This window comes from Salmo salar, chromosome ssa19 (genome assembly GCF_905237065.1).
Source record: "Salmo salar chromosome ssa19, Ssal_v3.1, whole genome shotgun sequence".
NCBI lineage: Eukaryota > Metazoa > Chordata > Actinopteri > Salmoniformes > Salmonidae > Salmo > Salmo salar.
The window spans coordinates 63332453-63355449 of NC_059460.1; the positions used below are offsets into that span (position 1 = coordinate 63332453).

General features: G+C 41.4%; 1 protein-coding gene across 2 annotated transcripts in view; it reads right to left on the reverse strand.

Annotated features, from left to right (window-relative positions):
• Positions 1-2025: 2025 nt before the first annotated feature.
• The window catches only part of LOC106579089 (alpha-tectorin), a 55606-nt gene continuing 34634 nt past the window's right edge, over positions 2026-22997 (reverse strand). For both annotated transcript variants that reach the window (XM_014158636.2, XM_045702584.1), the window contains exons 15-25: positions 22303-22499; positions 19834-20232; positions 19213-19496; positions 18419-18690; positions 18099-18218; positions 17740-17924; positions 16686-16855; positions 14058-14306; positions 13054-13216; positions 11967-12069; positions 2026-2703 (exon numbers count right to left, since the gene is read on the reverse strand). In XM_014158636.2, coding sequence (XP_014014111.1) covers positions 2597-2703; positions 11967-12069; positions 13054-13216; positions 14058-14306; positions 16686-16855; positions 17740-17924; positions 18099-18218; positions 18419-18690; positions 19213-19496; positions 19834-20232; positions 22303-22499 — 2249 coding nt within the window. In that variant the 3' untranslated portion in view covers positions 2026-2596. The remainder of the gene's footprint in view (positions 2704-11966; positions 12070-13053; positions 13217-14057; positions 14307-16685; positions 16856-17739; positions 17925-18098; positions 18219-18418; positions 18691-19212; positions 19497-19833; positions 20233-22302; positions 22500-22997) is intronic.

The following is a 22997-nucleotide window of genomic DNA, read 5'->3' on the forward strand; positions in this document are numbered from 1 at the left end:
TGGTTGCAGCACCTGAGCCTGGCGCATAGGGGTTAAATGTGGCAGACATTTTATTTGATTTATTTCAACTTTATTTAACCAGGTAGACTAGTTGAGAACAAGTTCTCATTTGCAACTGCGACCTGGCCAAGATAAAGCAAAGCTGTTCGACACATACAACAACACAGAGTTACACATGGAATAAACAAACATACAATCAATAATACAGTAGAAAAATCTATATACAGCATGTGCAAATGAGGTAGGATAAGAGAGGTAAGGAAATAAATAGGCCATGGTGGCAAAGTAATTACAATATCGCAATTAAACACTGGAATGGTAGGATGTGCAAGTTGAGATACTGGGGTGCAAAGGAGCAAGATAAATAAATAAATACAGTATGGGGATGAGGTAGATTGGATGGGCATTTTACTGATGAGCTATGTACAGGTGCAGTGATCTGTGAGCTGCTCTGACATCTGGTGCTTAAAGCTAGTGAGGGAGGTAAGAGTCTCCAGCTTCAGAGATTTTTGCAGTTCGTTCCAGGCATGGGCAGCAGAGAACTGGAAGGAAAGGCGGTCAAAGGAAGAATTGGCTTTGGGGGTGACCAGTGAGATATACCTGCTGGAGCACGTGCTACGGGTGGGTGCTGCTATGGTGACCAGTGAGCTGAGATAAGGCGGGGCTTTACCTAGCAGAGACTTGTAGATGACCTGGAGCCAGTGGGTTTGGCGACGAGTATGAAGCGAGGGCCAGCCAACGAGATCATACAGGTCGCAGTGGTGGGTAGTATATGGGGCTTTGGTGACAAAACAGATGGCACTGTGATAGACTGCATCCAATTTGTTGAGTAGAGTGTTGGAGGCTATTTTGTAAATGACATCGCCGAAGTCGAGGATCGGTAGGATGGTCGGTTTTACGATGGTATGTTTGGCAGCATGAGTGACGGATGCTTTGTTGCGAAATAGGAAGCCAATTTTAGATTTAATTTTGGATTGGAGATGTTTAATGTGAGTCTGGAAGGAGAGTTTACAGTCTAACCAGACACCTAGGTATTTGTAATTGTCCACTTATTCTAAGTCAGAACTGTCCATGTTAACCATTGGACTTGGGGAGTTCAAATGCATTTTCTTCTGTGCTCGCTCCCATTGGCTAGCAATTACAAATGCCTGTTTCAGAGTAGCAGCCCCATGTTCATGGCATGTAGCCTGAAGCACTGGGTCCAGTCCAGCTTCAAAACTTCTAAAATGTTTCATTTGGATGGCAGCATCATTGTAGCCTGGAAAAGCTTCCTGAGTTAGATGTGTGATTTCAGCTGCATACACCTCTAATGCTGATCTTGGGAGTCTGGCCCTAACATTAACAAAGCTCTGAAAAAGAGTATTGCTTTCTACCAAAAACATCACTACACTTTTCTATAATTTTTCCATAGTCCAATTGAATTGCTTGTTGCAGGGAAATCCAGCAAGACAGTACATCATCACTCAGTTTGGTTGGAAGTCTTGTGGCTAAACAATTGTCTGTTGTGCCAGCACAAGCTTTGACAGCTAATTCCCAAACGTTTTTTTCCTTTGAGTAAAACTCTCCTTGTCCTTTCCATCACCATGAAATGATGGGGGCAGATCCACTTTGTGATGTATCATTTTGTTAACATTGGGATGTGCTGGGTACCAGGCAGTACTCACAGAGGCTCCAGTGGTTTCTGCTCGTCCCTCGGGTCCTCTCAGCGGTGCAACGACATCCTTGCGCACCTCCTCAGAGTCCGACATTCTCGTTTTAGCTGTTTTGTCTGTTTGTTATTCCACTCACTTGTAGTTGTATAGTCTGTTTGTTAGTTTGTTTAGTTGTATTGTTCTTGGTCATGAATAGCAAGCTTCACAGCAGAGACTCATTCATTCACAGTCCATTTGCTAACTAGGTCAATGCTTTGGTAGGTAGCTATTGATGCAAAACAGCATAAAAGTCTGTAATTCCTAACAGAAAATGAAACCGCTGTCACCAATTATGTAAGGCATGGATATAAAGATGAGCCGAACAACTTCTGTCTTCAATGATAGGTATTTAATTTCCAATTGCTAGTTCCACATAAAACATCATACATCAAAAGGCTAGTTCAAAGACAACCTGGGAACATGCATGAACTCCAATAACCTTTTCCCAAGACAAGTATTCTATGAAAGGATTACATCCTCTCCTGGCAAGTAGACATTAACCATACATCACTTTCTACATTGGGATAATATGGTTTCATGGTTGGCCTAGCGAAACATTGAATTTTAAATGCTCCGGGGTTGAGAATATTGCTAGCCTATATCCAAAGACCAAAAAGTTGAACAGGTAAACACAGTTACAATTTGCAGGAGGGGGAATTGCACTAAATCAAACATTAATTAACAATATCACTGTATAGTTTTATCGACATCATTGTAAACCTCAACCCACACCACTCAAACATTATCACTATATCACCATTAACAATATCGCTGTGAAGGTTGATCTACTTCATTGTACACCTCAACACACACTCTACAATGTCTCTTCAGTCATACTGTCATATGCTGATTATTTTGTAACCAGACAGACCCAAGCCTGGGTTTGCCATAGAGACAGATTGGTCCTAGATCAGTGTTGTGACACTCAGGAGGACAGAGAGCAGCAGGGTCACCAGGGAGCCAATCTGACCTGGGGCTCCATTCAGTCTCTCTGGTATTGGAATCCACATATCTGAGGAGAAATCAAAACAGATCAGAGATCAGTTAGTCCAAAAAAGAATAGTACTGAACAAAATAGTAATAATACATTTAATTTGTATAGCGCTTTTCATTACAGAGTTATCGCAAAGCTCTACTGAGGAATAAAAAAAAAAATGAATAAAAACAAATACATTTAGAATCAAGGCAAGTAAAATAGCAATAGTGAGCTTGGTGCTAAATACATTTAAGTGTGGGTTTTAAGGCCCGTTATAAAAGTTCTGAATGATGGAGAGAATCTCAGATGGTCAGGTGAGGGGCAAGGGAGCAGAAGGCTCGGTCCCCCATAGTTTGGAGACATGTCTTGGGGACTTGAAATAATAGAGAGTGGCTGGAGCAGAGAGTGTGAGGTGGCTCGCTAATTGAGATGAGGTCACTGATGTAGTGAGGCTCAATCCATTTGAAGCTTTCAATACAAGCATGACCATTTTTAAGTTGATCGTGTAGTTGACTGGTAGCCAGTGGAGTTGGGCGAGGATCGGGGGGGGGGGGGGGTGTGGTCTGACTTCTTGGTCAGGACCCTGGCAGCACCTGTGCTTGATTAGTTTAAGCCTCTGTAAAAATTTGGCTGGGGGGCACCCAAACAGCGCATTGCCGTAGTCGATCCGAGAGACGATGTACACTAACGTTCAAAAGTTTGAGGTCACTTAGAAATGTCCTTGTTTTTGAAAGAAGAGCACATTTTTTGTCCACTAAAATGACATCAAATTGATCAGAAATACAGTGTAGACATCGTTAATGTTGTAAATGACTTTTTTATGGAATATCTACATAGGCGTAAAGAGGCCCATTATCAGCAACCATCACTCCTGTGTTCCAATGGCACTTTGTGTTAGCTAATCCAAGTTTATCATTTTAAAAGGCTAATTGATCATTAGAAAACCCTGCAATTATGTTAGTACAGCTGAAAACTGTTGTTCTGATTAAAGAAGCAATAAAACTGGCCTTCTTTAGACTAGTTGAGTATCTGGAGCATCAGCATTTGTGGGTTCCATTACAGGCTCAAAATGGCCAGAAACAAAGACCTTTCTACTGAAACTCATCAGTCTAGTCTTGTTCTGAGAAATGAAGGCTATTCCATGTGAGAAATTGCCAAGAAACTGAAGATCTCGTGCAACGCTGTGTACTACTCCCTTCACAGAACAGTACAAACTGGCTCTAACCAGAATAGAAAGAGGAGTTTGAGGCCCCGGTGCACAACTGACCAAGAGGACAAGTACATTAGAGTGTCTAGTCTGAGAAACAGACGCCTCACAAGTCCTCAACTGGCAGCTTCATTAAATAGTACCCGCACCAGTCTAAATAGTAAAACACCAGTCTCAACATCAACAGCAAAGAGGCGACTCCGGGACGCTAGCCTTCTAGGCAGAGTTCCTCTGTCCAGTGTCTGTGTTCTTTTGCCCATCTTAATCTTTTCTTTTTATTGGCCAGTCTGAGATATGGCTTTTTCTTTGCAACTCTGCCTAGAAGGCCAGACTGGTGTTTTGCAGGTACTGTTTAATGAAGCTGCCAGTTGAGGACTTGTGAGGCATCTGTTTCTCAAACTAGACACTCTAATTAGAACGGTAGTGTAGGTGTGGATGAATTCCTCTGCATCTGGATGGGAGAGTGATGGTATGACCCAGGCAATTATGTTTTACATATTTGTTTAATGTGTGCATCGATGGACAGAGAAGGATCAAACTTGACTCCTAAGTTGGAGATGACAGAGGACAGGTGGATGTCCTGGTTGTTGATTGGGGAGGGAGATGTTTCCAGTACTGGTGACCTGCTTGGGTGTCCCAATAAGCATAGCCTCAGTCTTGCTACTGTTCAACTGGAGGAAGTTCCGTTTCATCCATGCCCTGATGTCCTTTAGGCAGCTGCTGAGTCTTGCTAGGGTCAGAGATGGTGTCTACTTTTGTGTTGTAAACCTGGTTTCGTCAGTGTAGCAGTGGAAGTTGATGTTATAATATCTGAGGATTTGGCCAAGAGGGAGCATGTAAATTAAAAACAGGATAGGGACCAGCACTGACCCCTGTGACTGTAGACTCCTCTGATCTGGACTCTCTAAAAGGGATGTATTGTTTCCTATTGGAGAGGTAGGAGGAGAACCAGTTCAGAACTGTTCCAGAGACAGTAGTATGCTCTCTGATAAGCCGCAGGAGGATGATGTGGTCTACGGTGTCAAAAGCAGCACTGGGATCTAAGAGGAGGAAGATGCTGATCCATAATCATCAGCCATCAGTAGGTCGTTGGTAACTTTATCCAAAGCTGTTTCAGTGCTGTGCAAGGGCCGGAAGCCAGACTGGAAAACCTTGTACAACTGCACTTTCTCCAGTACTTTTGATAGGAAGAGGAGGTTGGAGATGGACCTGTAGTTGGATAGGATGTCCTGGTCAAGGTTGGGTTTCTTCAGTAAGGGGGTGACAGCTGTTTTGAAAATCGATGGTACAACAATCTCATAATTCAAATTTCTCACACATACTAGTATTATACACCATTTTAAAGATAGACTTCTCGTTAATGCAACCACACTGTCCGATTTCAAAAAGGCTTTACGGCGAAAGCATAGCATTAGATTATGTTAGGACAGCACCTAGACAAGAAAAACCACACAGCCATTTTCCAAGCAAGGAGAGGCGTCACAAAAAACAGAAATACAGCTAAAATGAATCACTAACCTTTGATGATCTTCATCAGATGGCACTCATTGGACTTCATCTTAAACAATACATGTATGTTTTGCTCGATAAAGTTCATATTTATACCCCATTTTACATTGGCGTGTAATGTTCAGAAATGTTTTGCCTCCAAAACATCCGGTGAATGAGCACATCAATTTACAGAAATACTCATCATAAACTTTGATAAAAGATACAAGTGTTATGCACAGAATTATAGATAAAGTACTCCTTAATGCAACCGCTGTGTCAGATTTCAAAAAAGCTTTACGGCGAAAGCACACTTTACAATAATCTGAGTACAGCGCTCAGACAACAAAACAAGCCATACAGATACCCGCCATGTTGTGGAGTCAACAGAAGTCAGAAATAGCATTATAAATATTCACTTACCTTTGATGATCTTCATTGGAATGCACTCCCAGGAATCCCAGTTCCACAATAAATGTTTGTTTTGTTCGATAAAGTTCATCTTTATGTCCAAATACCTCCATTTTGTTTGCGCGTTTAGTCCAGCACTCCAAATTCACTAAGCGTGCGAGTTTAGTCCAGACGAAAAGTCTAAATAGTTACATTACAGTTCTTAGAAACATGTCAAACAATGTATAGAATCAATCTTTAGGATGTTTTTATCATAAATCTTCAATAATATTCCAACCGGACAATTCCTTTGTCTTTATAAATGAAAGGAAAGGCAGCTCGCTTTCACGGCTGCGTGCATGATTGAGCTCATGCCAATTTTCCAGACACCTGATACAATCAGCTCTTATTCTCTCCCCATTCACAGTAGAAGCCTGAAACAACGTTCTAAAGACTTTTGACATCTAGTGGAAGCCGTAGGAAGTGCAATATGACCCCACAGACACTGTTCATTGGATAGGCAATCACTTGAAAAACTACAAACCTCAGATTTCCCACTTCCTGGTTGGATTTTTCTCAGGTTTTTGCCTGCCATATGAGTTCTGTTATACTCACAGACATCATTCAAACAGTTTTAGAAACTTCAGATTGTTTTCTATCCAAATCTACAAATTATATGCATATTCCAAGCTACTCAATACTGCCCCCTTTCCTAGAGAAGTTAATGGTAGGGCTAACTTTGTCATTGTCAATCATGGCAGAGTAGAAGGCTGATCGTGCTGCTTTTAAGGCAGCAGAGTAGCTTGCCTTGTGGTCTTTATAGGCCAGTAGGTGGACAGTGAGGCCATTCTTCCTCCGATGTCTCTCAAGCTTACTGCCATGAGTCTTCATTCTGTGCAGTTCATAAGTGAACCAAGGAGACGAGCGTTAGAATGTTACTTCACGTGTTTTTTCAGGGGCAAGGATGTTCAAAATATTACTCAGTGTGCTGTTATACAGATTGACCATGTCATCGAGGGCCAGCTCACTGCAGTCAAACTCAAAGGTGGGCTGCATGTGTTCCTGAAAGAGGGATGGGTTAAGTTTCCTCAGGTTGCAGAATTGAATGGTCCTCTTTGGGCGGTAGAGAAGAGTTGGAGCGGTTAGAGACAGTGTCACAGCGTTGTGGTCAGAGATGCCTAGCTCGATGACATCCAAGTCAGAGGCAGGGACATCGCATTTTCATTGCATTTTGGTTGGTCCACTGTGCTCTGTATGGACTGTATTGGCTTGGAGTGGGTGACGTCAATTGCCTGAGGGTCAGCCTGCAGAACTGGCAAGTGATCTTTATTGTCCAACTCCAGTGTGCATGCTGTACTACTCGCACTGCAAGTGTACACAACAGACCTTAATTTGTGGATCAATTTCCTATGGCCTTGTCGTCCTCGCCGTCTGCATGTTTTCCATAGGATCCCGTATTGCATAAGGCAGTTCTTGAGTTCCTTGCACAGAGTTGTTTTAATCTGTTCAAAACTGTGTATAATGGAGGAAAGTTTCTGCCATTTCTTAATATTTGATCCTGCCATGCACGATGGCAACGTTCTTATCCCTTGCTTGCTAGCTAGCCAACTAGCCAGGGCTAACACAGTCACGGCCTTTGCAGAATAACAGCAAAGTACAGCAAAGTACTTCCATTTGCGTTGGTTTAAAACCTCTAAAAGTGTAAGCTGTTGGGGGGGGTACTAACATATGGAATTGTTTTAAGATGGTCATGGATTATTTAGCTATTTGATTTTGAATTTTAGGACTGCTTTAGGTATCCCCAAAAAATATAGAACAATTATTTGATAAAATACTGACTTTGGCCTTTACTACTATAGCCCATAGAAACGCATTGAATAAGACATTCATAAATGGCAAAAAATACAGTAAAAAAAAGAAATCATAAGGAATAAGGTTTTGAAGCGTCTGTCCTATATCTAGGAGATACTGTATAAGAAAGCTCAGGATATATCCAGTACCAGTCAAAGGTTGACACACCTACTCATTCCAGGGTTTTTCTTTACTTTTACTATTTTCTACATTAAGTGAAGACATCAAAACTATGAAATAACGCGTATTGAATAATGTAGTAACCAAAAAAGTGTTAAACAAATCAAAATATGTTTTATATTTGAGATTCTTTAAAGTAGCCACCCTTTGCCTTGATGACAGCTTTGCACACTCTTGGCATTCTCTCAACCAGCTTCATGAGGTACTGTAGTCACCTGGAATTAATTTAATTTAACTATTGTGCCTTGTTTGAAGTTAATTTGTGGAATTCCTTAATGCGTTTGAGCCAATCAGTTGTGTTGTGACAAGGTAGGGGTGGTATACAGAAGATAGCCCTATTTGGTAAAATACCAAGTCCATATTATGGCAAGAACAGCTCAAATAAGCAAAGAGAAACAACATTACTCTAAGACATGAAGGTCAGTCAAGAACTTTGAAAGTTTCTTCAAGTGCAGTCACAAAAACCATCAAGCGCTAAGTTGAAATTGGCTCTCATGAGGACCACCACAGGAAAAGAAGACCCAGAGTTACAGTTGAAGTTGGAAGTTTACATACACCTTGGCCAAATTTACATTTACGTCATTTAGCAGACGCTCTTATCCAGAGCAACGTACAGTAGTGAATGCATACATTTCATTTCATGCATTTTTTTTGTACTGGCCCCCCGTGGGAATCGAACCCACAACCCTGGCGTTGCACACACCATGCTGGCGTTGCAAACACCATGCTCTACCAACTGAGCCACAGGGAAGACCCTGTCTGAGAAAAAGTATGTGGACATTTAATACATTTAAACTCAGTTTTTCACAATTCCTGACATTTAATCCTTGTAAAAATTCCCTGTCTTAGGTCAGTTAGGATAACCACTTTATTTTTAGAATGTGAAATGTCAGAATAATAGTAGAGAGAATGATTCATTTCAGCTTTTATTTCTTTCATCACATTCCCAGTGGGTCAGAAGTTTAAATACACTCAATTCGTTTTTGGTAGCATTTCCTTTAAATTGTTTAACTTGGGTCAAACGTTTTGGGTAGCCTTCCACAAGCTTCCCACAATAAGTTGGGTGAATTTTGGCCCATTCCTGCTGACAGAGCTGGTGTAATTGAGTCAGGTTTGTAGGCCTCCTTGCTCGTACACACTTCTTCAGTTCTGCCCACAAATGTTCTATGCGATTGAGGTCAGGGCTTTGTGATGGCCACTCCAATAACTTGACTTTGTTGTCTTTAAGCCATTTTGCCACAACTTTGGAAGTATGCTTGAGGTCGTTGTCCATTTGGAAGACCGATTTGCAACCAAGATTTAACGTCCTGACTGATGTCTTGAGATGTTGCTTCAATATATCCACATACTTTTCCTCCCTCATGATGCCATCTATTTTGTGAAGTGCACCAGTCCCTCCTGCAGCAAAGCACCCCCACAACATGACGCTGCCACCCCTGTGCTTCACGGTTGGGATGGTGTTCTTCGGTTTGCAAGCCTCCTCCTTTTCCTCCAAACATAACGATGGTCATTATGGCCAAACAGTTCTATTTTTGTTTCATCAGACCAGAGGACATTTCTCCAAAAAGTACAATCTTTGTCCCCATGTGCAGTTGCAAACTGTAGTCTGGCTTTTTTATGGCGGTTTTGGAGCAGTGGCTTCTTCCTTGCTGAGCGGCCTTTCAGGTTATTTCAATATAGGACTCATTTTACTGTGGATATAGATACTGTTGTACCTGTTTCCTCCAGCATCTTCACAAGGTCCTTTGCTGTTTTTCTGGGATTGATTTGCACTTTTCTCTAGGAGACAGAACGCGTCTCCTTCCGGAGCTGTATGACGGCTGCGTGGTCCCGTGATGTTTATACTTGCGCACTATTGTTTGTACAGATGAACGTGGTACCTTCATGCGTTTGGAAATTGCTCCCAAGGATGAACCAGACTTGTGGAGGTCTACAAATTTTTTTCTGAGGTCTTGGCTGATTTCTTTTGATTTTCCCATGATGTCAAGCAAAGAGGCACTGAGTTTGAAGGTAGGCCTTGAAATACATCCACAGGTACACCTCCAATTGACTCAAATGGTGTCAATTAGCCTATCAGAAGCTTCTAAAGCCATGACATAATTTTCTGGAATTTTCTAAGCTGTTTAAAGGCACAGTCAACTTAGTGTATGTAAACCTCTGACCCAGTGGAATTGTGAAACTGAATTATAAGTGAAATAATCTGTCTGTAAACAATTGTTGGAAAAATGACTTGTGTCATGCACAAAGTAGACGTCCTAACTGACTTGCCAAAACTATAGTTTGTTAACAAGAAATTTGTGAAGTGGTTGAAAAACGAGTTTTAATGACTCTAACCTAAGTGTATGTAAACTTCCGACTTCAACTGTACATCTGGTGCAGAGGATAAGTTCATTAGAGTTAACAGCCTTAGATTGCTGCCCAAACAAATGCTTGGGCCAAGAAACACGAGCAATGGATATTAAACAGGTGATAATTTGTCCTTTGCTCTGATGAGCCCAAATTGGATTTTTGGTTCCAACTGCCGTGTCTTTGGGAGATGCAGAGTAGGTTAACAGATGATCTCTGCATCTGTTGTTCCCACCGTGAAGCATGGAGGAGGTGTGATGGTGTGGGGGTGCTTTCCTGGTGACACTGTCAGTGATTATTTAGAATTCAAGGCACACTTAACCAGCATGGCAACAACAGCATTCTGCAGTGATACGCCATCCCATCTGGTTTGCACTTAGTGGGACTAACATTTGTTTTTCAACAGGACAATGACCCAAAACATACCTCCAGGCTGTATAGGGGCTATTTAACCAAGGAGAGTGATGGAGTGCTGCATCAGATGACCTGGCCTCCACAATCACCTGACCTCAACCCAATTGAGATGGTTTGGGATGAGTTGGACCGTAGAGTGAATGAAAAGCAGCCAACAAGTGCTCTGCATATGTGGGAACTCCTTCAAGACTGTTGGAAAAGCATTCCTCATGAAGCTGGTTGAGAGAATGCCATGAGTGTGCAAAGCTGTCATCAAGGCAAAGGGTGGCTACTTTAAAGAATCTAAAATATATTTTGATTTGTTTAACACTGTTTTGTTTACTACATGATTCCATATGTGTTATTTCATAGTTTTGATGTCTTCACTATTATTCTACAATGTAGAAAATAGTAAAAATAAAGAAAAACCCTAGAATGAGTAGGTATGTCCAAACTTTTGACTGGAACTGTATATATATTATAGTTTATTTTTTACACATACTTAACCCCATATTTTTGGGGGCAAAAAAACACCTCCATACTTCCATTCATTTGTATGGGTTACCTTCAGACACGTCCCGTGACACTTGTGGGGTCATATAGCAAAGCAGAGTAGTCTCCCCCATAATGAGGAAGGCCGACATTGGATTGAGACTCAGCCCATGCAAAAAAAAATGATATCTCTATCTTAAATTGATGGATTTTGATGGGGATTATTGTATTATGTTACTTAGATTGACGCACGGGTGTGTCAATCAGTGGAGGCTGCTGAGGGGAGGATGGCTCATAATAATGGCTGGATCTGAGCAAATGGCATGGCATCAAAGACACGCTCCGGCCATTACCACGAGCCCGTGCTCCCCAAATAAGGTGCCACCAACCTCCTGTGGCATCAATAGACTCTTAAGGATTAAGCGGTTTTCTATTGACATTCATTTGGAGACATCCATAACAAAATAGCTGATGATGCCCAATTTTGCCTGGACTCTCGTCGACACTGGTCATCGCTGTTTATTATCTATGCATAGTCACTTCCCCCCTACCTACATGTACAAATTACCTCTAAATTCATGTTCATCACAAATCAATTGCTAGCTAGCTAGCTACGTTTTTCTTTGTTGGACTTGCATTTATCCAATTTAGTTTTGTGGTTGTTGGTTTAGCTTTCTGTAACTTTATAGCAAGTACGGTCTGCATGTGTAGGTGCATATTGCGTCATGATTGCAAGGTGTCCCGATATCTTTTCCAACTGTCCCAAAATCTTTCTAACTGTCCCGTTATCTGGTTTTAATATCTATTCTAGAATGCCCTTCTCGCCAATCAGAAACGAGTATTCAACAATGCTGTGGTTATTTTCAATTTGTGCAGTTGGTACGGTACACCATATTGTGTATTCTGTTTAAAATATATTTTAAGGCCAGAAATACACAGTGATAAATATTACCTCTATCTCTTCCATTCAAAACCAGAGGTCCCATGGAAATGGCAGCGCTGTCGTGGTAGGACACGTCCCTGCGCCCTCTGTGGTGGTACCCGGGGTAGCAGTGCTGCAGGACACAGAAACAAGATGGCAGACTGTAATACCATGTTTAGGCTATGGACTACTAGAGTTTCCTCCAAATGACTACTGTTTGTAAACAAGTTAAACTTATCTAGGATGATTCCATAACATATTTTTACATGTAACTATTTGTAAGTGGTTGTCTTGGGTATTTGACATTAACTCACAAAAGTGAGAGGATTATCTAACATCAGCTGATTATGGAGAAAAATATCAAAGTTAAAAACAAAAATCCACATCAAAGGCATCAACAGGATGCTTGACTTCCGGCGTGTGGAGGGCAGACCTGGGTAAATTAAAAAATTAAATAATTCAGTTGCATTTTAAAAAGGGGCAATCTCCAGTTGCTACATCTATTTTAGGATTTATAAATTAATGATATGTACCCATTGATTCTTTACGAATATCACTTATTACCATTGATTCTTTACGAATATCACTTATTAATGCCTCATGAGATTAATTAAACTGTTCTACCCCATCAGAACCCCAAAATGTAAGTTTTTGTACACCAATTTTTTAAAACTAATTAAATGTAAAAAAAAAACACTGTATAGCCTCAAAACATGGTTAAAAATATACTTTTTATATCATGGATGGTCAGTACTTGCATCCTTTGCTCTGTTTATCAATTTGAGAGTGTTTACATTTCTTCAGCCCCATCCCTCAGCTTTTTACCGAAACAGTGGCAGGGAAAACACTTTGATATTGTTTCAACTGTGGATTGCCACTTTAACATAAAGCTTTGAGCTTGCCTGGTACAATGGAATCAACAATGGAATAGTCGCAAAAGAGCAAACCACACACATCTGGCACTCCAGACAGGCTCAATTAAATGCCTAAAGTATTTGAAAGTAAACAAATACTCTTTTAACCCTGGGACCGGTTTCATTTGTGCCTTACACAATGTTTTCAAACGTTTTGCAAAATGAACATGGCCCAGGTGTGTTGGGGAGGGGAGGAGACTCACAGTGGTGCAGTCGTTGCGGTGCAGCAGACACAGGTGGACCTGGCAGTGCAGGAAGACACTGGAGGAGTTCCTGGTGAAGGTGAACATCCGGAAGGAGAAGTGGGCCGATGTGGAGACGCCATTTTGGATAAGCTCCACCGTGCTGTCGTCAGGGTTAGGGCACCTGGAGTAAACAAGGAAGCAGGGGAGGAAATGGGAGGAGGAAGTAAATTATAAATTATGCTGTTATTTTCGCTTTCTAAATAAAATGTCATTTTGGTGATTACATGTGATTACATTAGGATGGTTTAACAGTCAAGCATTTATCAATATCTCAACTATTTTGTTCCATCAAGTGTATTTTCCTTGTTAAATAAATACAATTTTAGTTGACCAAGAAATTACATCCTGTTAAACTGCGTGGTTGTTTTGGACCTCGTACCGATTGCTAGCGTCATTTTAAGATGTCTGGCTTGAAAATCAGCAAGACACCACCCAAACTAAATCAAACCAGACTCATCTGGCCAAGTCACATCATGTGATATTCTACTGCGATCTAGTGGATGAATTGAGAATCAGACATGAGATCTGATTACATCAGCGAAAAGGTTATGACTAAAGCTTTCTCCTCACACGTATATAATTCCTGTAAGGCGAAAATGAAAGCATGGGACGTTGCACAAGTCCCGCACTTTTAAAATGGCTGTGTTCCCATGAGAATTTGTGCATGTTTAGAGCGCCACCCATAGCTACAGGAAGTAGTTTGTCAGGGTGTGGGGGGGTTGGGTTACTGAGAATGTTTTGTTCAATTCTGATTATTCAGGACCCCTACTTCTCGTAGCTATGGCGCCACCATAAGGTAAAAGTTATGACCATTTTTGTTTTGTTTTGATCCTTTTGGAATGGTAATTGTTGACATTTTTTTATATCAAACCTACACTTTCAAATCTCTTATTCCCAACATGGGGACAATTTGTGGCTCTGAACATGCTAACATTTCCCTGGTAAACATAATGTTTCCATACTCTCTAGCAATAAGATTCCAGCGGACGGCGTAGCTTGGGTCGTTCACAGGCGTGGCCCAACAGGAGTCCAGCACAGTGGAGATCTGATGACCGTCCACTCCGTCCACCTGCACGGCCACATAGATCTGCTGGTCAATCTCCACCTTGATGTGAGAACCGGATAACGGGTAGCGGAAGCCGGCATCCTGGTACGGGATCATCCGTATTTGGTAGTGGCCCTTGCCGGAGGGAAGCTTCTTGGTCACAATGCTATGGAGCAGAGGAACAAAAGGTTATTCAAATAACTAGACAAAACTCAGGGGTTGAAGATTTAAAAAATCCCGTGACTGAAACAGAAGTCGATCTCAAACCGATTGTCTGAGGGGCCTAGTTATCATCCCCTGCCATGTAAAAAAGTAATGACCATCATACTTTTAGGGAAAGAGTACATGTATTGTACATAAACTGCAAGTTTGATCTATTCCAGTACCCTTGCTTAGGGGGTTCCAGGTTCCTCCTCTGGGAATTTTTTTACGTAGACGGTCTGAGAAGCTCCGTTCTGGTAACTTTTTAGAAGTAGTTTCTACTCTAAAATGAATGAAAATAAAATATATATAATTTCCACCTCCAGAAATGAGCCCAATAACATATTGGTAAAAAGTATTATTTTTAACATATTGGACAATGCATATAGCCTATGCATGGTCTGTCTATATTATCACATGTGCTATTAGCAATAAGCATTATAACCTGTAGCCCAACTGATGCTGCATAGTCGCTATAAATACATATGCTGAAGCATGGGGTTTGTCCATATGCATTTACCCCATTGGACACAACATCCTGATTGTTAATATTATTCATTATTATTATTATACACTCGAAAAGTTATATATTTTTTGGTTTCTATTACGAAGTATGTCATTGCCCTTTTAAGATGACATTGCCTCTTTAAGAGCTCTGTTGCAGTTGCACCTTAAAACTACAATATTTAACTTTTCGGCGAACAGACCAAATTCAAATAGAAATGTGAGTTATACTACTGTTATTCTCATTGAAAGCAAGTCTAAGAAGTGGTAGATCACTTTTATATGTGCTATTTCTATGCTTTTTGTTCTTGGGTTATGTTTTTGCATCTTTTACTTTCGGTTTTGTACAGCAGCTGCAAAGAGTGGAAAATACGATATTTTTGGTTATGGAAAATATATTTCACAGCTGTTTAGATGGTACAATGATTCTCTACACAATGACTGCTTGTTTTGTCCCATAAACTGAAATTAGGCAAACTATTAGAATTTTAGCAACCAGGAAATGGCGGAGTGATTTCTGCATATTGCACCTTTAAGCATGCATGAAACTCTGGTTGAACCTGCATTTTTTTAAATGATGCCACACATTTTAAGAATAAAGAAATAAACGTGGTAGCAATGGAAAGCTGGGATCCCCCAAAACTGCTTTCAAAACTTAATTGCATTAAGAATTGTTGTGCATTGACTGCTTGTCAGAATACGTTTTTCTCCCTATGGCTCTCGCAATTTGAATGAGCCTCGAGAATAATATTTATCTTGCATAGAACACACAACAACAAGCCGACTAGGTGAATATGTCAACTATTCTACTATGGGGTTGTCTGATTTTGTTTTAATAATAACACTGGAAAGTTACATCGTTAGTGATGAAGTATAGGCTTTGAATTACTTTGCCAGCAGCTACAGTAGGCTACCCACCACTGTTTGAGTTGAGCGCTGGAGTGGTGCGCAGTATAGACTGTTTACTTCCTATCATCTGAACATCAAAGTGTCAGCAACAATCATACATTTCAGTTCAGTGCACACAGCGTATGCACTGAACTCACCAGAATTCTCTTCCCCGCACTGACAGAGAACTTTAACCCTTGTAAGACTATTCAGCTCATTTGTCATAATTAACTTAAAAGGGATACTGTGAGATTCTGGCTACCGTAACTGTAGACTTCAAGTCATTGCGCTAACACTAGTTAGTATAGGCTCGCGAAATTTGTTCCGTCATACAGCACGCAGAGACATACAAAATGGTATCCACGAGTTCATCTGACTCTGGGTAAATAGAAAAATGGCCAGATTCCCGCCTAAAAAGGCCTAAAATAAAGGTTATTTGTAGAGCACATTTTATACAGGTAAAGCACAACCCAAATTGTTGTACATAAAAAGTATACTTTTATAAAAGGATTAAAAAAATATACTTTTAATATAAAAGGATCATTTGGATAATAGGATAACATGAGCATAAAACAGAGTTCCACTCACTGACTACAGTATATTAACAATGATATACTGTACAAGCACAGCCTCTTGTGCCTTAAACACATCCTCCAGCTATGTTTTTTACTTTTCCTGTTGAAAAGCGATATTTTTTGGACACAACTGCAAACTTAAAGGAATAGGGCATTCAAGGAGTTGGTCTGATGGTCAGATGTGATGTCATCAGCCTCCCCCTTGCTTGAGACACAACTTGTGTCATGTCATGTCTGACCTGGACCACCTATTGATATGTGTCCTTTGTTAAGTAAATAAGGTGTTACTTGAGGTGAAAAGGAGACTGGAGGAGAACTTTAACGCTAAAATCAATTCAATTCCGGTCATCATAGGCTGTTTGAGAGGGTGCTCTGACCTCTCTAGAGGGTTGAGATCCATGGTCATGGACAAGGACTGGTAGAGGGGGTACTCGCAGCAGAAGCGCAGGTTGAGGTGCCTCGCACGGCTGATTACCCCTGTCACCCCTCCGTGGGGTTCCACCTCACCCTGGATGTAGTTCTGATAGATGAAGTGAGTCCCGTTGCTCTGCAGAGAAAAAAACAACAAAATAAGAACATTTGTCTCATTCCAAAGAATCTCATTCCAAAACGCTCTATGTCCCTTTTCTGAAATGTTGGTAAATTAGCTTATGAATTTTTTATTGTGTGTTTTTTCACTATCTAATCATGGCATGTTCAATGACAGACATGTGTTTGTTTGATATCTATCAGAGACAAATAAGCATGTTCTTTTGCAAAACACTATATACAGTACAGTATCTGTCTCACTCTCAGAGAAATAAGTAGTACTGCTAGGTTTTACACAGTTAATTGTGACAAATAACATTTTTTATAAATAACTGTACAAATGACACATTTGTGACGTCAACATTAAAAACAAATCTATGCAGTAATATGAGATCTGTATGTAAAACATTTACATTTGACATTTTAGTCATTTAGCAGATCTTATGATCTTATCCAGAGGGACTTACAGTTAGTGCATTGATCTTAACAACAAAACATTTGAATACACATGTGAAATCAATGAATTAAAAATTGGAGAACATAAACATTTTAAACACACATGATGGTACCCATAAGCCATCATTTGTAATGGAAAAACACAAATGGTGGATATAGAAAAATTGGTGGATATAGAATATTATAAATAAAATCTTCACTTGATGGGCACCTACTGTATGTAAGGATTTCATAGCACATTCATAAATTACAGTATACTGCATTTATGCAGTAAGAAGTCAACACTCGACAATGAAAAGTTCACAAATATTTATAATATGAATCATTATTTGGACTATGATTTGTATTTGTTGAGCCTTTTTTGAGCATTGGGTTGTCTGTGAAGTGCACTATGAGACTACATAATCTAAGTGATAATATCATGATTGAACTGTGAAAATACAGTACCGTAAGAGTTGTCCCACAGAGTTTGTTGTCGTTGTCGAAGTGGAACTCCAGGCGTCCATCCCGGACAGACCCGTTGCAGGTGGAGTCAGTGAGGTGCAGGACGTGGGGTGGGAAACCGGCTTCAAATAGCTGGCACCGGGACAGAGACATGATGCCTGAACTGCTGGAGCAAGACGTGACCGAATCTAAGGGCAGAGATGGACAAAGACCACGGATTAATCTCTAAAGTCCGTCCTCAGTTTCTCGTATCCTCTATACTCATCCTTCTTTTCGAAACATCAGAGGGAAGTGAATTTGCACAGGAGACGTGGGTTTCGTACGACGTCGGTCACATTGGCGAAGTGCTAGGGAAGTCTTACCGTAGCTTTCGTTGTTGGGCCGATGGTGGTTCTCGTCACAGAAACAGCCGTAGACGCCGTCCTGATCCCCACACCACTCATCATCAGTACAGTTCAGATCATCGCAGGGGTCCGACTCCGCTAGAGAGAGAGGGAAAGAAGGAGGGAGAGAGTGATAGAGAAAGAGGGGAGAGAGGGACAATTGGCAACAGTAACTACTACAGGGTTAACTAGAAATAGTATGGACAGACATTTGGAAAAGAACACTAACGCCTACTAATTGCCAATTTCTCAATTTTTCCATTTAGACAAAATGCCCCCAAAGACACCCGGACACTCACCACACAGCAGACCCGCGCGCCATTCTGGGACATCGAGACCCAGGACGGAACAGGACTCTTCATAGGCCGCCACGGCAGAACACAGCATCCCATTGGCTGGAGTGTATAAGCAAAGATCGTAAACACAGGAAGTGAAGTAGGGCTGGGGGTCAGAGTGCAGGTGGCAGGCGCTGAAGGGGCCGGTAGTGTTGGTGATGATACTACACAGGTCAGTGTATTCCACACTGAAGGGACAGTCGTCTCCGCCGCCTCTGTTATCAGAAGCCCCACATCTGGAAAAGGACATATAGAAGAGTTAGTTAGTTATTTACTTGGTGAGTGAGTGGCTACATTACGATTCTGTACCCTTCTCCGACTAGTGTGAAGAATATGGTTGAAACTCCCTCCAGCCATGCTTGCACCAATCCAATGCTTTTAAATACATGAGGGCAAGTGAACGAGAGCACACTTCTGGAGAAGGGTAGAGAGTCGGAAGGCAGCCAGTGAGTGACTGAGGTGAGTGACTGAGGTGAGTGCATGAATAGTACTAGTACTTTATTATCTGTTAGGAAATAATGAAAACATTGCAGGAGAATAACAGTCACTGTACAATCATCTAATCCCTTGTGTTTCCGTTATGAATGAAAGTATGTATTTTCATTCTGCTAATAACTTTGCTTCTGAATAATCTTCTTACGTTTTTTAATGAAATTATACATACTATGGCATATTTTGAATAAACTGAATTTCAATAGAGGTTGTTTCCCCAGAAGCCTTAGTTGTTTCAAAGCCTGACAACAACAGTAGCAGCTCACCCTGGCCGGCTAGTGTCTGCCTTCCAACCGTCACCAAAGTCGTTGTCACTCAGCGCCGGCGTGCCATTGGGCAGGACTTTGTCATCTTCCGGGTCACCGTTGAGGTTGCCGCACATCCCGCACACTGCACCGTGGTGGCTCCGGCCCAGCCTGACCATCAGGGTGCTACGGCCATCAAACTGGACCGTCAGGTCACTGGAGTTGAGCATCACGAAGCCCCGCTCCCGCACCACTCCTGCAATGGAGCCGATGGAGGAGGGGATAGAGACCTCGCTCCCGTCCACCTGACCGAGAGAAAAGGGTGAATGTCGGAAAGAGATTTGAGGTTATTGGAAAAGACCTCAGGCCTAGACTTGACTAGTTTGATAGAGGATAGTTGACGACAAATAGACCTCAAGAAGCTTTTGTCCTTGTAAGCAAGAAAATAAGTATTTGTAGGTAGTGTGAACAATGCAAAAGCATGAGGGCAAAAACTTGTGGTTGGGGAAGGCTTGGCGACTACCATCTTGAAGGGCTCTATAATAAAAGTCTCATATCATTGCTAAAAACTGACAGATTGGTACCTAACTAGTCACACTTTTATCAACTATAAGAGTGTTATTTGGATTTTAGTGCATTTACCATCACGCTCTTGCTCTGTCCAATTGAGACATGGGTCTCCTCCCCTCCATGGGACAGCCACACATCCACCAGCGACACAAACGAGACAAGGTTGTTGCCACGGTGACGGTTGGTGGCCACCACACGGAACGTGAGGCCATTAATGGAGTGGTTGGAACAGGTCCTGGCGATGTCATAGGAGCAGGTGCCCTGGAAATGGGCCACGGCCCCGTCAAAAGTGATGTAATGGGGGTCGCCCCAGACCGTGCAAGTGGACAAGGCGTCGAAGCAGCCCAGGTGGCCATTTTTTATGGTGCACTCCTGGGTGGGGGTGCAGGATGCGGCAGAGCAGCGGAGGTCATTTGGGGCGTAGCACTCACAGTGTCGTGAGCAGCCTTGGGTCCAGAAAGACTCACTAACCTGAAGTACAAAAAAACAGTGTGGATGCGATGCAAAATACAGGCTACAGTACACCGTGTTCATATAACAACATCTCTACAGGTACACCTAGCTATTTAAAATGATATAGGGATTAAATCAAAGAGTAAAAACAGTTTTAAATGAATGAAGTAGGCCTACTTGCATAAAATAAACTGGACATAAAAATACTGATGATTTCTATCAACCTTTCGAAAATGTAGCAAGGTACTGTTTTATTTTGATTCAGCAGTGATCTAATGGACTGGCCTGGGTCAATCAGGTCACTTTAGGGGTCATCATTTATTTCTGAATACATTTTCTACCGTAATATTGTCTTCATATTTTACCATGAGTAGAGCTATGTTGGTATATTATTTCAAAAAGCACTGCAGTGCAAATCCATCTGTACCCTGAGTTTAGCAGAGTTGATATGAGAAAATGACGATAAGAATTATAGAATCAGAATGGTTTGTTCCATTTCAGATGAACCTGTTGCATCCCTGACTTTCTTTCTCTCTCCTTCTGCATCAATGGGAAGTGGTTTGTATTTTCCAGCTATGCTAATCCTGTCATAAAAATTATGTAATTATCACTACAGAGAAGTGAAATATGTTCCTTGTCAACTTTATTAATATTTATTGTACTAGCTACATTGGGAATTCCGTGTGTTTAGAATGTTATCTTTGTACTCGAGCTCAATGGAATGTTCACCTTAGTCTGAGCACGAGCTGCTAACTCTTGTGTTGTTTTTAGCATTTGCTGCAGCATAGAGTGCTATGCAACTTAGCATGTTAGTATATTAGCTATGCTGTAAGCTATTTCCTTTGGTAAAACGAGCAGTCGTATTCTCACTGGTCAGACCCTGACTGAGGGTTGGTTATATGACTTTATTATCCAACAGTTTATCCATGCAGTTTAGACACTGAACTGAAAGCCTGCTTATGCAGGCATGGTACTTTTTCTATTTGAAAATGGCAAATGTTTTTTATAAATGCATTTTCATATTATCTTGTGTTACGTATTACACTGAGTGTACAAAACATTAGGAACACCTGCTCTTTCCATGACATAGACTGACCGGGTGAGTCCAGGTGAAAGCTATGATCCCTTATTGATGTCACTTGTTAAATCCACTTCAATCAGTGTATATGAAGGGAGACAGGTTAAAAAGGTATTTTTAAGCCTTGAAACAATTGAGACATGGATTGTGTGTGTGGCATTCAGAGGGTGAATGGGCAAGACAAAAGATTTAAGTGTCTTTGAACGCGGTATGGTGGTACCGTAGGTGCCAGGCGCACCGGTTTGAGTGTGTTAAGAACTGCAATGCTGCTCAGTTTTTCAACACTCAACAGTTTCCCGTGTGTATAAAGAATGGTCCACCATTCAAAGGACATCCAGTGTAACAGTGTAGGTTCCGTCCCTCTCTTTGCCCCAACCTAGGCTCGAACCAGGGACCCTTGCACACATCAACAACTGACACCCACGAAGCATCGTTACCCATCGTGCCTTGCAACGCAAGGGGAACAACCACGTCAGGTCTCAGAGCGAGTGACGTCACCGATTGAAACGCTATTAGCGCGCACCACCGCTAACTAACTAGCCATTTCACATCGGTTACACCAGCCACCTTGACACAACTGTGGGACACATTGGAGTCAACATGAGCCAGCATCCCTGTGGAACGTTTGACACCTTGTAGAGGGCCATGCCCTGACGAATTGAGGCTCTTCTGAGGGCAAAAGGGGGTGCAAATCAATATTAGTATGGTGTTTCTAATGTTTTGTACACTCAGTATATATTGTGTATGTAACTTGTGGTGCCACGCATGCATTGCATGTGCGCAATTATTTACTTGATCTTGACTTCTGCTCTAATGGGAGAATGTGCAGATGTAGTTGAGACACAATGAACTGAAAGAATGTTGTTTATATTTCTGTAACTCAATATGCAGGCAGGAAAAACTCAGATCCGTCAAGAAAGTCTTTGCGGTGTCACCCTTGATCTTTACTCTACATACAACACAGACCGAAACCTATTCCACTGGCATAAACTATGAGATGACTAACTCACATCGTAGTAGAAGCCATCGTACTGGCAGCCACAGCTATCTACAGGGACACAGTGCCTCCCGCTCCTGAGGTAACCGTTGTCACAGAAGCATCCCTCGGAGCAGCTCTGCTCGCAGCTGGCATCAATGCTGCTGACACAGGTGTGCCCACAGTCTGTTCCACAGAGCTCATAGTGGCTATTTGCTGGGCACTCAATATCTGCACATAGAGAGAGAGAGACATAGAGAGAGACAGAGAGAGAGAGAGAATGAGAGAATGAGAGAATGAGAGAATCACCTGGAGACTACGTAAAGCCTTAGTCATACAGTTGCAATGACTGAAAAGATTCCACACTGCTTGATGTTGACAAAACAATTGTTACAATGCGTGGTTAACTGCAATAACTGTTGGAACTTATGTGATACTTTAAAATATGTGCGATATTTTATTGTTCCCAATGTACATTAGATAAATACCAGACATTCTACAAATTTGTTGATGTGAAAGCTTCACAACTTGAGATTTTGTTATTAAAACTCACGGGGCTGTCTTTAGAATACAATCAAACTTGCAAGTGTGCATGAAGTACATGCTTCAGAAAAAAAACAAAAACACAAAACTGTAGGAGGCTTTTCACTCTACATAAAATGCAGAATGACGTATATACAGTACTGTATGAGGTCTTGGGTCCTACCATATTACCACAAAGGTTACACC